The 12569-nt window shown below is 42.1% G+C and overlaps 1 protein-coding gene across 1 annotated transcript; it reads right to left on the bottom strand.

Moving 5' to 3' along the window:
- Positions 1–712: 712 nt before the first annotated feature.
- Positions 713–11264, bottom strand: LOC125446667 (uncharacterized). The gene is made up of 4 exons (XM_048520410.2): positions 11165–11264; positions 8906–8989; positions 6731–6823; positions 713–2076 (listed from the first exon to the last, which is right to left on the bottom strand). The coding sequence occupies exons 1-4, from the start codon at positions 11262–11264 to the stop codon at positions 752–754; spliced, it is 1602 nt and encodes a 533-aa protein (XP_048376367.2). The 3' UTR covers positions 713–751.
- Between the last annotated feature and the right edge of the window lie 1305 nt (positions 11265–12569).

The following is a 12569-nucleotide window of genomic DNA, read 5'->3' on the forward strand; positions in this document are numbered from 1 at the left end:
GATAAAGATTCATAAATCTTTGCCTTCTTGGAGGCTTAATTACTGATGTACCACCTCCCTGGAGAGACATGGAGAACTTACTACAAAATAGTAGCAAAACATGGTTAATCATTTCGCAATTAAGTCTGAGGATTGTTTGAAGAAAATATCATGGGTCACATTAATGTACTATTAAGAGTTCAAAAAGAAATTGGCTGGGCACTTGAAGAAAATAAACTTTCAGGGACAGAACAGGGAATGAGGCTGTTTGGGCTGATCTTTGGGGAGTCAGAATGGATTCGTTGGGCTGACGGGCCTGTCTCTGTGCCACATAGCTCAGAGTTTTAGAGCTTACATTTCGCATACTTGACATTGACTTTACAGCATCTCTAGATTAGCTTTCTTTTCTACATGCCCTGAAAATGGTTGCAAACTACTTGCTGTGCATCTCTTGTACAACATTGCCATCAGGCAGTATCATTTCAGATCTTTCCAAACAGCAATGTTACAGTGGAAAACGAGAGACAATTTACTCAAACTTCACATCAAACTACATCAACACAGGAAATATTTCAACCCAATTCAAAACTAATTGGTATGAACAAATAAAACATTCTAAATTGTCCCAGGTGTAAAACAAGTCTGGAATATAACACTTAGTACATTCTGACAAAGCTTTCAACAATTCCAATACATATGAAAATGCAACTGAGTAATGAATGTAAGTCAAAGCTTCATGAAAAATGTAATTTTATTAAACAATGTGTGGTTACTATTTATATTTTCTACCTTTCCACTTTTTCTTTCGTAAACTTCTTCTTGTGGGCACCGATAGTTCTTTAGTTATTGCATTGTTTTTGGCAGAGGAAGTATGGGTTGGTCTACTTGAAACACATTTGGTAAACCCAATTTCAATAGAAGCTACACCCTCATTAGTTTCTGAGTTCACCTCTTGTTCTCTTAAGTCACCTGATGTTTCAAAGGTTTCGGTCCTGCTGAACTGTGCAGAGCTTTGATTGTCTACGACTTCAGTGAGGAGGCTGACTACAGAGTCAGCTTCCTCACTGATCTGAGCTAAACCCTCTAACACTGTCGTGTGTACTTTCTGAATGCTTGAATCTCCTTGGGTTAGGCCACTGTGAACAGTATGCCTTATATCCGACAAGCCTCTGCAAAGAACATCCTGAATGTTGCCTAATCCTGTCCTTACAGCTGTTAGATGCTCAGCTATGCCACTCTGTAAGACACTCTGCAATCCTGTAAACCCTGTATGAATTTTGGATTCCAGGTCTACGATGCCTGACTGCATACTTGTGTGTACATTATGTAAATCAGTATGGAAGGAGGCCTGCATGTCTGCCATGGCAGACTGTATGTCATTAAACAGGCCTCCAACACACAGATTTTCCAGCTGCTGTACCCTGGAGAATTCATCATGGAACATCAGGGCCAGAAGATCCTGCTGTGATGCTGTGTTTACACCACATACTGGTACACGCCAACGTCCTTGTGGCCTTCCAGAAGTTCCAGCGAATGCTTCATCCTCCTGCTGTGCTACAACTACTGGTGTGGAGTTGGACGGTTGTGCCAGTTCATCGTGTGTGATTATCACAGGATAAGGCCCTGCAGAATACCCGGAGATGATGGGTGCTGTGGCAGTTGGTGTAACAGCCACAGTCAAAGTATTGGTGGGTCTGGTGGTGGCAAGGGTAGTAGGTGTGATTCTGGTAGGAGTGTGGATGACAGCAGTGGTAACGTTAGTGTCAGCACATGTGCTCTTGGGAATGTTGGAGGTGATGCTGGATGCAGGGGTAGAAGATGTGATTTTGATGGGAATAGTATCTGTGCTGGGTGTGACATGGATACAGTTGGGTAGACTGGTGACAGCAGAGGAATCGATAATATTAGTGAACATGGCATTGGTGACAAAGCTGGAACTTATGGACCATGTGGATACTGTGGTGATGGAAGTAGATACAGCATCACTGGCAGCAGTGATTGGCATGACAACACCAGTCGTGGAGGCAGGAGTGATGGTAGCAGCAATCTCTGTTTGTTGTCTTGCAGGCTTCTGTTCTGCCAGAGGATCTGGCTTTTCTGTATATAGATTTAAAAAATCTTTATGTACTGAGATAACCATTGTTCAAGCATAATAAGTAAATAATTATTTATAATTACTTTATGAAGGTATGACAGAGTAGTTCATGTCTGACTGGGTTATGGGTGTAAATGGGAAATTATATTTCAAAACACAAACAGGTCAGCCGCGATATTATTGATTGGTGCAGCAGGGTCTATTAGTTTGCTTCAACTTCTATTTCACACATTCACAAGTTCTCAAATCACAGCAGACCCTGGTGTGTAGGGCCACACATAGTGTTTTTAGGGACAGAGTTCCAGGATTATGAGCCAGTGACCATGAGGAAACAGTAATACAGTTCCAAGTCAGGATGGCATGTTAGTTGGACAGGATCATGGATGTGGTGTTTTTCTTGTGCACTTGTTGCTCTTGTCCTTGTAGACATTGAAAGTCACAGTTTAGTTCGGAGGTGTCAGAGAGCCTTGGCAAGTTACTGCAGTACATCTTGCAGATAATACACACTGATTCTATGGAATATGGATGGTGAGGGAGTGAAATGTGATCCAATCAAGTGGGCTGGATCATGGCAAGCTTCTTGAGTTTTTCTGAGGCTATACTCATCCAAACAAGTGGAGAGTATTCCATCAAACTTCTGTCTTGGGCCTTATACGTGGTGGTCAGGTATTAGGGAGATGGGAGGTGAGTTATTTGCCACAGACCTGCTTGCAGCCCCAATACGTACATGGCCAAACCAGGATATTAGTAGGGAATTCAGAGATGGTAATGCCATCAATGGTTCGAATCACTCTTGCTTGCCCTTGGTTGTTGTCCATATCTTGCTGCATATGGGCATGAACTGTTTCATTATAAGGTGTCCGAAATGAACGTTGATGATTGCACAATGAACACCCCACTTAAGAAGGTCATTGATGAAGCAGCTGAAGATGGTTGGACCTAGGACACTATCCTGAACAGTTCTCGCAAGTATGTTCTGGAAGTGAGAATGACTGTACCTCAATCCACAACCTTCGGGCCACGTATGGCTCCAACCAACAGAGAGTTTTGTACAAAAACAAAGTTGCTGGAAAAGCTCAGCAGGTCTGGCAGCATCTGTGAAGGAAAAAACAGAGTTAATTATTCTGAAGAAGGATCACTGGACCTGAAATATTAACACTTTTTTTTCACAGATGCTGCCAGACTTGCTGAGCTTTTCCAGAAACTTTGTTTTTGTTCCTGATTTACAGCATCTGCAGTTCTTTCAGTTTTTAACAAGAGAGTTTTGTCTCTGATTCCCATTGATTATAGTTTTGCTAGGCTCCATCATGCCACAATTGGTGAAATATTGTTTTAATGTCAAGGACTGTCATTCTCACCTCACCTCTGGAGTTTATCTAAGGTGGTGATGAAGTCAGGTACCAAGTGGCATTTGCAGAATGCAAACTAAGCATCGGCGAATGGATTATACCTTTTTTGACTGCCACTTGATAGCACTGTTGACAATGCCTTCCATCGCTTGCTGGTGATTCAGTATAAACAGCTGGGGTAGTAATTGGCTGGGTTGGATTTGTCCTGTGCTTTTGTCCTTTTCTGTACAGGATATACCTGGGTAATTTTCCACATTGTCAGTAGATGCGAGTGTTGTAGCTGTACAGTAAAAGCTTGGCTAGGGGTGTGTCAAGCTCTAGAGCACAAGTTTTCAGTATTATTGCTTAATCTTGTCATAGCCCATGGCCTTTGCAGTATCGAGAGCTTTCAGCCATTTCTTGGAATCACTTGCAGTGAACTGCACTGGCTGAAGACTAACAATTGACTGTGATCCTGGAGACCTCAGGAGGGGGCTTTGGTAGATCATGCACTTGTCACTTCTGGCATGACGATGGATACAAATACTTCAGCAATGTCTTTGATGCGTTGGGCTCGCCATCATTGAGGATTGATATATTGTTCAGTGTTCTCCTCTGGGTGTAATAGAACTGCAGAGCATAGATTGGTTAGGGAATTGGTTGTGGAATAACGTAGCCTTATCTATCACTTGCTGCTTCTGCTGTTTGACATAGAAGTAGTCCTGTGTTGTACTTTCACCAGGTGGACACCTCATTTTTGGATATACCTAGTGCTGGCATGTCCTCCTGCACTCTTTCATTACATCAGGGTCAATCTACTTGCTTGACAGTAATGGAAGAGTGAAGGCTGTGCTGGGCCATGTGATTACAAACTGTGGTTTAATATAATTCTGTCGCTAATGGCGCACAGCACCATGTGGATACCCAGTTTTACACTGCCAGAGCTGTTTAGCACACTGGTTGTGCTGCATATCAGGCTAGTTGTAATGGCCTGAGGGTGGCCTCAATAAAATCAATAGGATGCCCTCCAGCTTGGAAATAGCAACAGGGGACAGTGTTTGTGATTTACTTGTATGAAAATGGAATCACCCAATCTCCAACAGTGAGTGGGGATGTCACATTTTTGGTGGGGGGTGAGTGCTGACAATTCCTCTATATGTTGACCTTTGTCCACAGCTGACTGTGGACAAGGAACTCAACTGCAGCACTGAGTCCCCAGTCTGCCACCAGAATGCTGCCTCCCAGCCGCTTCACTTATCTGAGAGTTAGCAGGAACTGTTGATGCTGGAGTCTGAGATAACAAGGTGTGGAACTGGATGAACACAGCAGGCCAGGCATCATCAGAGGAGCGGGAAAGCTGACGTTTTGGGTGTGGGGAGAGAGATAATAGGAACTGCAGATGCTGTAGAATCCGAGATAACAAAGTGTGGAGCTGGATGAACACAGCAGGACAAGCAGTGTCTTAGGAGCACAAAAGCTGACGTTTTGGGCCTAGACCCTTCATGAGTTTTGGGTGTGGAGCCTTCTTCAGAATACTCATCTGAGTTTCCTGCGGAACCTGGAGACTGACTAGACACTCCAGTCAGCTCCCGTCTATGCTCTCAAATAGCCATTAATAGGACCATAGACTGCCTACTGCTTGCAGGTGGGCAACCCTGCCACCCTCCACATCTATGGTGCAGGGACATGTTTTAATGTGTGCCCACTTCTGCACCTGCTTAAGCGGGGATCAAAAATCACCCAAAGGACTCAACTCATTTGTTGAGTTGTTCCAGTTTTTCTGTTTTTAACTTTAGATTTATCAGTTACCTGAAATATTTTCCATTTTGTAAACTGTTGTTTGCAGTATGCTTTAAAATATAATTTGCTGGCTGTGTAGTATTTTGTAAGGACCTGAGGATTTGTTAGGTAAATATGGTTTAATGAAGATGGCTAGATGCTGGAAGATGTCAACAAACAAGGAAAAGGAAATGCTGAATTTTATGAATGTGCAAATACTGGTTGTTAAAGTCACAGTAAAGGAGCAATGAAAAACTTAGACAAAGTAATAGTCTGGCCAGAATTGGAGTGTTACTATAAAAATTACCAAAAAGCCAGTGAAACTGTTCAGAAAGGAAAAGTTGTGATTATGAGGAATAACTTAAGAGACAGGAGTTTCTCCACCATAACAAAGAAGACTTAAAAGCTGTTTTAAAATAATAACACATTTTGATGTACTTTCTCAATATACTCTTTGTTTCATTGTGGACAAAGTCAGAAGTCACATGACACCATGTGACTTCTGACTTTGTCCGCCCCAGTCCAAAAACAGCCTCTCCACATCATGGCTCTCATTGTGAAATCGGTGATAAGGGATTCTTCAATTTAAAATTGTCATGAAGGAACCAAGGACTTGATGACCAAATGCTCTCCTAAACTGCTGCAAATTACTATGACAATAATAATGAAGGATGTAGGATAAATTGTAACAGTGATTGCAGCATTGAACGCTTTGTTTAAAGAGAAAATTTCTAAGAAAGAGCAGGAAAAGTTTTGTAATAGAGAGCAAAGAACAGAAAACACTGTTCTGCATACCTTGAATAAGGGGGAAATTTCTGTGTAGTAGTTTTAAATAGTTCTCAAGCAACAGCTAGGAACAAAAATCTCAGGGTAAAGGGAAACAGAAATAAAATGCAAAAGTGGTATGATGAAAACTGTTTTCATGCAATGAATGGTTAAATTCTTGAAAGCACTGCCTCAGAATGTGATTGAAGTGGCTTCAATCAAGGTATTCAAGTGCAGATTAAATTGTTGATTGAAAGGGAATAATGTGCAAAGTAATGGGGAAAGGGCAGGACAATAGCATTAAGTGGGATCTCATCTGGAGAGCTGACGCAGATACAATGGGCCAAATGGCCTCCTCCTGCACTGTTACAATTCAGTGGAACTATCTGTTTACTTCATAAAGATAACAAACACAATTCTTCCACAAGAAAGAAAGGAACATTTTGAAAAAGGTTCAGAAATGCTAATGGCAGTATCTTCCTTGCAGTTAATGGACAAATCCATTTAGTGTAGCACTCAGCCACAAATCAGTGGGTAAATTCTAAAGCAGAGAAGGATAAATACCAGGTAGTTCAGGATGGCAATGGCAGTGGCCTGGGTGCAGGTCTAATTGTGTGCAATATAACATTTTAAAAGGCAATGGAAGAATCATGAATCTGTTTTCACAACCTTCTACAGAGCACTAATTTTCTGACTTATTTTTAACGCAACACCTCTGTAAAGTCTTTTCAAGTTTTTCACTTCAGATCAGCAATGGGCAAGCATTGATACTTGCAATACTTACTGTAGCTGAAGACAAGCAGACATAACACAAACGGTGAAGCAACAGCACCAAATAACTTGTGTATCAAGGGCCATTCAGAAGCACATCCTTCCTCTAAACACAATAAAAATATATCAGAATTTTTGTTTTAACTACAGAAATTGTTAGCTTAAAGAACTATGAACAAAATCAAGACGCTACTGAAGTTTCTGTTTCAGTGAAATAATAGGTAGCAACAAGACTATCTGTTGTAAACAAAGAAGGCTACAGTTAAATTAGAAATTGTACTTTGTATATTATAGCAGTCACTAATTCCTGTCTAGTTGTAGCATGAGTTGCAACTTCAGTCAACCTGACAGAGTCGTTTATGTTCAACTTAATTTAACTAATGTAGGCATTCCTCATCCAACTTGCTGGTATGGAACTGATAGGAACAAGAGTAGGAACCTTTAAAGTTATTGGGACCTTTTGTTTATGGTACAGGGTTCTCACAATTTCAGAAGTTTATAGTTGATGCCAGCAGGATGGCACCCTAGAACACGGAATCAGGTAAACTGACTCGATACAGGTGGCAGGAAAACTCTTAACACAAACCCGGCCAGGGAGCACTCAATCTCCTCAAGGAAATGGAAATCTCTGATTCCTAACAAGGGTTTTTGTGGTGCAGTTATAGTGTTCCTAACCCCGAACTATGAGGCTCAAGCTGCTCCAGAGCTGCGCAATAACATTTCTGAACAGATTGATTAGAAAATATTTGCTCTTATCCCTTGCAGCTCCATTTTGATTTGGCCCCTCCCTCCCCTTTGTGTCATTGCACTGCCCTACATCAATGGAACTGAGTTTGAAAAGGTGACGATGACTGACAAACTGTCATGGATTTCCCACGTAGATAGAACAGTCAAGAAGGCCCAGCAATGCCTCTCCCTCCTCGGGCGGCTCAGGAAATTTAGCATGTCCGTAAGGTCCCCCACCAACTCCTACAGATACACCATTGAAAACATCCTGTCCAGGTGCATGACAGCCTGGTAATGGCAACAGCTCTGCCCAAGACCGTAAGAAACTACAGAAGGTGGTGTGCACAGCCCAGCAGAAGTCAACTTTCCATGGACTCCATTTACAAGGCTCGCTGCCATGGAAAGGCTGCCAACATGTGGGCAGCACGGTGGCTCACTGGTTAGCACTGCAGTCTCACAGCTCCAGGGACCTGGGTTTGATTCCCGCCTGGGGCGACTGTCTGTGTGGAGTTTGCACATTCTCCCCATGTCTGCGTGGGTTTCCTCCGGGTGCTGTGGTTTCCTCCCACAGTCCAAAGATGTGCAGGTTAGGTGGATTGGCCTTGCTAAATTGTCCATAGTGTTCAGGGGTGGGTGGGTTATAAGGGGATGGGTCTGGGTGGGATGCTTCAAGGGGCAGTGTGGACTTGTTGGGCCAAAAGGCCTGTTTCCACACTGTAGGGAATCTAATATAATCAAACATCATCAAAGACCCATCACACTCCAGTGATGATCTCCTACAATCTCTCCCATGAGGCAGAAGATACAGAAGCCTGAACACACATATGAGCAGGTTCAGGAACAGCTTCATCCCGGCCGTTATCAGACTGATGAATGGGGTCTCTAGCCTCAAATAACGTTGATCTTGCGAACACTGATTTTGCTTAGCACATGCCCTGTGCAAAATAACCTGTATGCCTTTGGCTAAGTCTTTTTGATCTGTACATCCCTCGCCTACCAGCGTCTGCCTGTACCGCTCGTAAACAAAGCTTTTCGCTGTATTTCAGTACTCATGACAATAAATCAATCAGTCAATAATTCAATCAATCTTAACAAGCTCTGCACATCAATTAACTACTTGCAAAACACAGGTGATTTACTTTAGTGGCTAATAAGTGAAAAATACCATGGGTGATTAAGTGATGGGAAAATAAAAACCATTCAGTTGTGTAAGGGCACTTCTGAATATGGAAATAAAAATATATTGTTTTGTCCTTGTGGTGCGGTGATACTGTCACCACCTCTGAATGAAGAGACCCAGATCTGATAGCGAAAAATGATGGAAATCTGTACTAGATAATACAATATTGTTTCATAAATCTACATCCAGAATCTCCCCTTCATGCAGAATCTTGCATGTCTAGGTTAGAAACAGTTTAAGATATTTTTGTTCTAGTCAATAAAAATGACTGACTATGCTCACCACTGTACTCATACTTCTTCATAATCAAAATTATGGTTGTGATGATTGTTATATGCACAAACATAGCGACTAGAATAGGTAACCCTGCCAAACACAAGAATATTAATAGCATGTTATTAAGTAGCAACCACATTTACCTTCTGTGTATGTCAGATTACAAAATAGAAACAAGTTATTACACTTCAGTAAACAGTTCATTAGTTGTGCAACATATTACTTAAAAGCACATGAAAACAGGAGTAGGTCAATCAGTTCCTCTAACCTCCTCCAACAATCAACAGATTTATGGCTGATCTGACAGTCCTCACGTCCATTTCCTGTCCTTTGTCCATAACCCTCAAGTTTGTGTATATTTAAGGCTGAGATTAGTCTCTGACTCTCTAGCAAGGTGTTCCAAAGATCTCAGAATTGAAGTTCTTCCTCATTTCAGTCTTAAACTGGCACCCCATTTCTTTTGAGATTGTACACTCTGGTCCTAGAATCTCCCATGAAGGGGAATATACTCTGTTTTAACCCTGACAAGCCCCTTAGGAATCCTAAATGTATCAATGAAATCGCATCTCATTCTTCTAAACTCCAGTGAATAGTGTCCTAACCTACTTAGCCTTTGCTCATAAGACAATCCCTCTATACCAGGAATCATTCTCATGAACTTGCTCTGAACTGCCTCAAATGAAAGAGGTCTCCAGATGTTGTCTCACCAGTATCTAATACAGCTGCAGTAAGATTTCCCTTCTCTTACATCCTAACCCCAATGAAATAAACTCTAACATTCCATTAGCCTTCCTGATTCCATGCTGTGACTGTATGCTAGCTTTCTGTTTTTCATGCACAAGTACCCCTAAGTCCCCATGTGTTGCAGCTTTCTGCAGATTTTCTCCATTTTACTCTTTTATCCCCCCCTTCCAAAATGAACTACTTCACATTTTCTCACATTATACTCCATTCGCCAACTTTTTGTCCACTTATTAACCCATCAATATCTCTCTGGAAGTTGTCTATATCCTCTCACAACCTGCCTTTCCACCTATGTTTGTGTCTTTTGCAAATTTGGCTACAGTACATCCACTTATTTCCTCCAAGTCATTGATATATTTCGTAAACAGTTGTGGTCCCAGGAAACCCGCCGGTTAGGTTGCCAACCTGAAAGAGAACCCCTTTTAGCCACTCATTGTTTCCTGCTCATTAGTTAATTCTCTACCCACGCCAATATACTACCTCCAACACCATGAGTTCTCATCTTATAACTTAAACTTTTGTGAGGTACCTTGTCAAACACCTTCTGCTAGTTCAAATACGTCTACTGGTTCTGCTCTTTCCACTCTGGTTGATTCTTCCTTGAAAATCGCTAAAAAAAATTAGTTAGATGCGATTTCCCTTTCACGAAGCCGTGCTGACTCAGCTTGATTAGATTATAATTTTCCAAATGTCTTGTTATTACTTCCTTAGTAATTGATTCGAATACTTTTCTGGCAACAGATGTTAGGCTAATCGGCCCATAGTTACCCTTCTTTATCTCTATCCCCTTTTTGGATAGGGATGTCCCACTGGCAGTTTTCACCATCCTCTGGTATGCAATGTTTTGTTTTGGAAATTTACAACCAATGCATCCACTATCTCTGTAGCTACCTCTTTCGGGTTGCTACAATGCAAGCCATTATGGCCAGGGCTTGTCAGTACCACTTCCCTAGTGATAGTGATGATCCTGAATTTGTTCCCTGTATTCTTTAGTAAAAGTGGGATGTCTGAAGTATCTTTCGCCATAAAGAGGAGATAGCTGGAACTGCAGATGCTGGAGTCAGAGTCAATACAGTATGAAGTTGGGAGAACACAGCAGGTCAGGCAGCATCAGAAGAGCAGGAGAGTCGACATTTCGGGCCTAGACCCTTCATCAGGACTGGAGAAGGAGAAGGGAGCTGAGAAATAAACAGAAGGAAGAGGGATGGGGCTGGGGAAAGGTAGGTGGAATGGCAATAGGTAGATGCAGGTCGGGGTAGTGGGGATCAGTCAGTGGGAAGGGTGGAGCAGAAAGAAGGGGAAGAAGATGTACAGGTAGTGTCCAATCAAGGAGCCAGGGATGAGAAGGGGGGTTGGGCCTGAGATGAGCACGAGAGTGGGCAGATTTTGAAACTGGTGTAAGGACAAGTTCCATTAAGTAGATGAGGGTGTTAGTGGAGGGGGGCTGGTTGGGCCTGCAAGAGAGAAGGCCAAGTTCCATTAAGCGGAAGATGAATTTTCCATATCCGTCAGGACCTGTACATCCTCCAATCTGGTCTACAGTATCTGATGCTCCTGATGTGACCTCTCTTCTACATCGGTGAGACCGGTGATAGATTTGCGGAGCATTTAAGCTCGGCATGATACAATCAACAACACCTTCTGATCGCTAACCATTTTAACTCCCACTCCCACGCCCTTGATGACGTTCATCCTGGGCCCACCCCAGTGCCACAATGATGCCACATGCAAACTGGAGGAACAACACCTCATATTCCGCCTGATGGCCTAAACATAGAATTCACCAGTTTTAAAATCTCCCCACTCCTGGCCTCATCCCATGTCCAACCGTCTCTCTCAGCCCCGCTTCCTTGACCTGACATTACCTATCCCCACCTATCCACCCCACCCTTCTCATTGACCAATTGCCACTACCCCTCCCTGCATCTACCTATCTCCATCCCACCTATCCTACCCCAGACCCATTCTCTTCTATTTCCCAGCTCCCTGCCCCCTCCCCAGTCATTAAGGGTCTAGGCCCAAAACGCCAACTCTCCTGTTCCTCTGTGTTCCTCCGGCTCCACTCTGTATTGACTCTTCCACTGTAAAGACTGACACCAAAATATCAGTTTAACACTTCTGCAATTTCCTTGTTCCCCAACACTATCTTCCCAGATTCATTAACTAACAGGCTTATGTTCACTTTGACCTTTTTGTAATATATTTAAAGAATCTGTTATTGTCAGCTTTCATATTCCTTGCTAGTTTGCCCTCAGTTTATTTTCTCTGTCTTCTTATTTTTTTAGTCTTCCTTATGACTTAAGAGGATATACTGTATTAGCTTGGTTTATGCTCCCCTAAATATAGAGATCAGGTGTTTAAAATGTTAAAAAGCTTCAAGAGGTTAGATGGCAATAATTTTTTGAAAATTGCTGAACAAAGGTGCATTTTATCAAAGCTTTTTGTCTTGCACTCATCAGAACGACTCATGAGAATACCAATTTAAGAGGAAAACCAACATTTATATTGTATAAAAGGAGAGTTTTGAATGGTTGACAAGTGGATTCCACTCAATAGAGGTATTTCAATGTAGAATGCACAATTAATAATGTTTGACAGTTAGCTGCCAGCCTTTGTCTAAATTTTAAACCAGGCGGGTGGACTCTTGACTATCAAGAATATCACCTATTTTGTTGAACTGAAACAGGTATACTGCTTCTTAGTGTCTGCAAAGAATAGAGCCCTGTGTATTAAAATATGTAGCTTCCAGTACATGAAGGTGCACCATCAGACTGTCAGCCTGAAGCTGTTTCCTCTGGTATGGGAATCAAGAACAAGGGCACATAATCTTAAAATTAGATTTGGAGGAGTCCACCTAAGAGGGAAATCACAAGCAATTTCTTTCGGAGAGGTAGGAAAATCTGGATTATTTTCCTCACAAAGGCTT

This window comes from Stegostoma tigrinum, chromosome 34, assembly GCF_030684315.1.
Source record: "Stegostoma tigrinum isolate sSteTig4 chromosome 34, sSteTig4.hap1, whole genome shotgun sequence".
In the NCBI taxonomy this organism is placed as follows: Eukaryota; Metazoa; Chordata; class Chondrichthyes; order Orectolobiformes; family Stegostomatidae; genus Stegostoma; species Stegostoma tigrinum.

Bases quoted from the DNA above. Each gene is read 5' to 3' on its own strand.
- LOC125446667 (XM_048520410.2), bottom strand. From the start codon at position 11,264: ATGCCGAGCTTAAATGCTCCGCAAATCTATCACCGGTCTCACCGATGT. The intron at 6,824-8,905 runs GTGAGCATAGTC...TATTGTGTTTAG, and splicing joins GAAGAAGTATGAGTACAGTG to AGGAAGGATGTGCTTCTGAA. The intron at 2,077-6,730 runs GTAAGTATTGCA...ATCTATATACAG, and splicing joins TCTGCTTGTCTTCAGCTACA to AAAAGCCAGATCCTCTGGCA.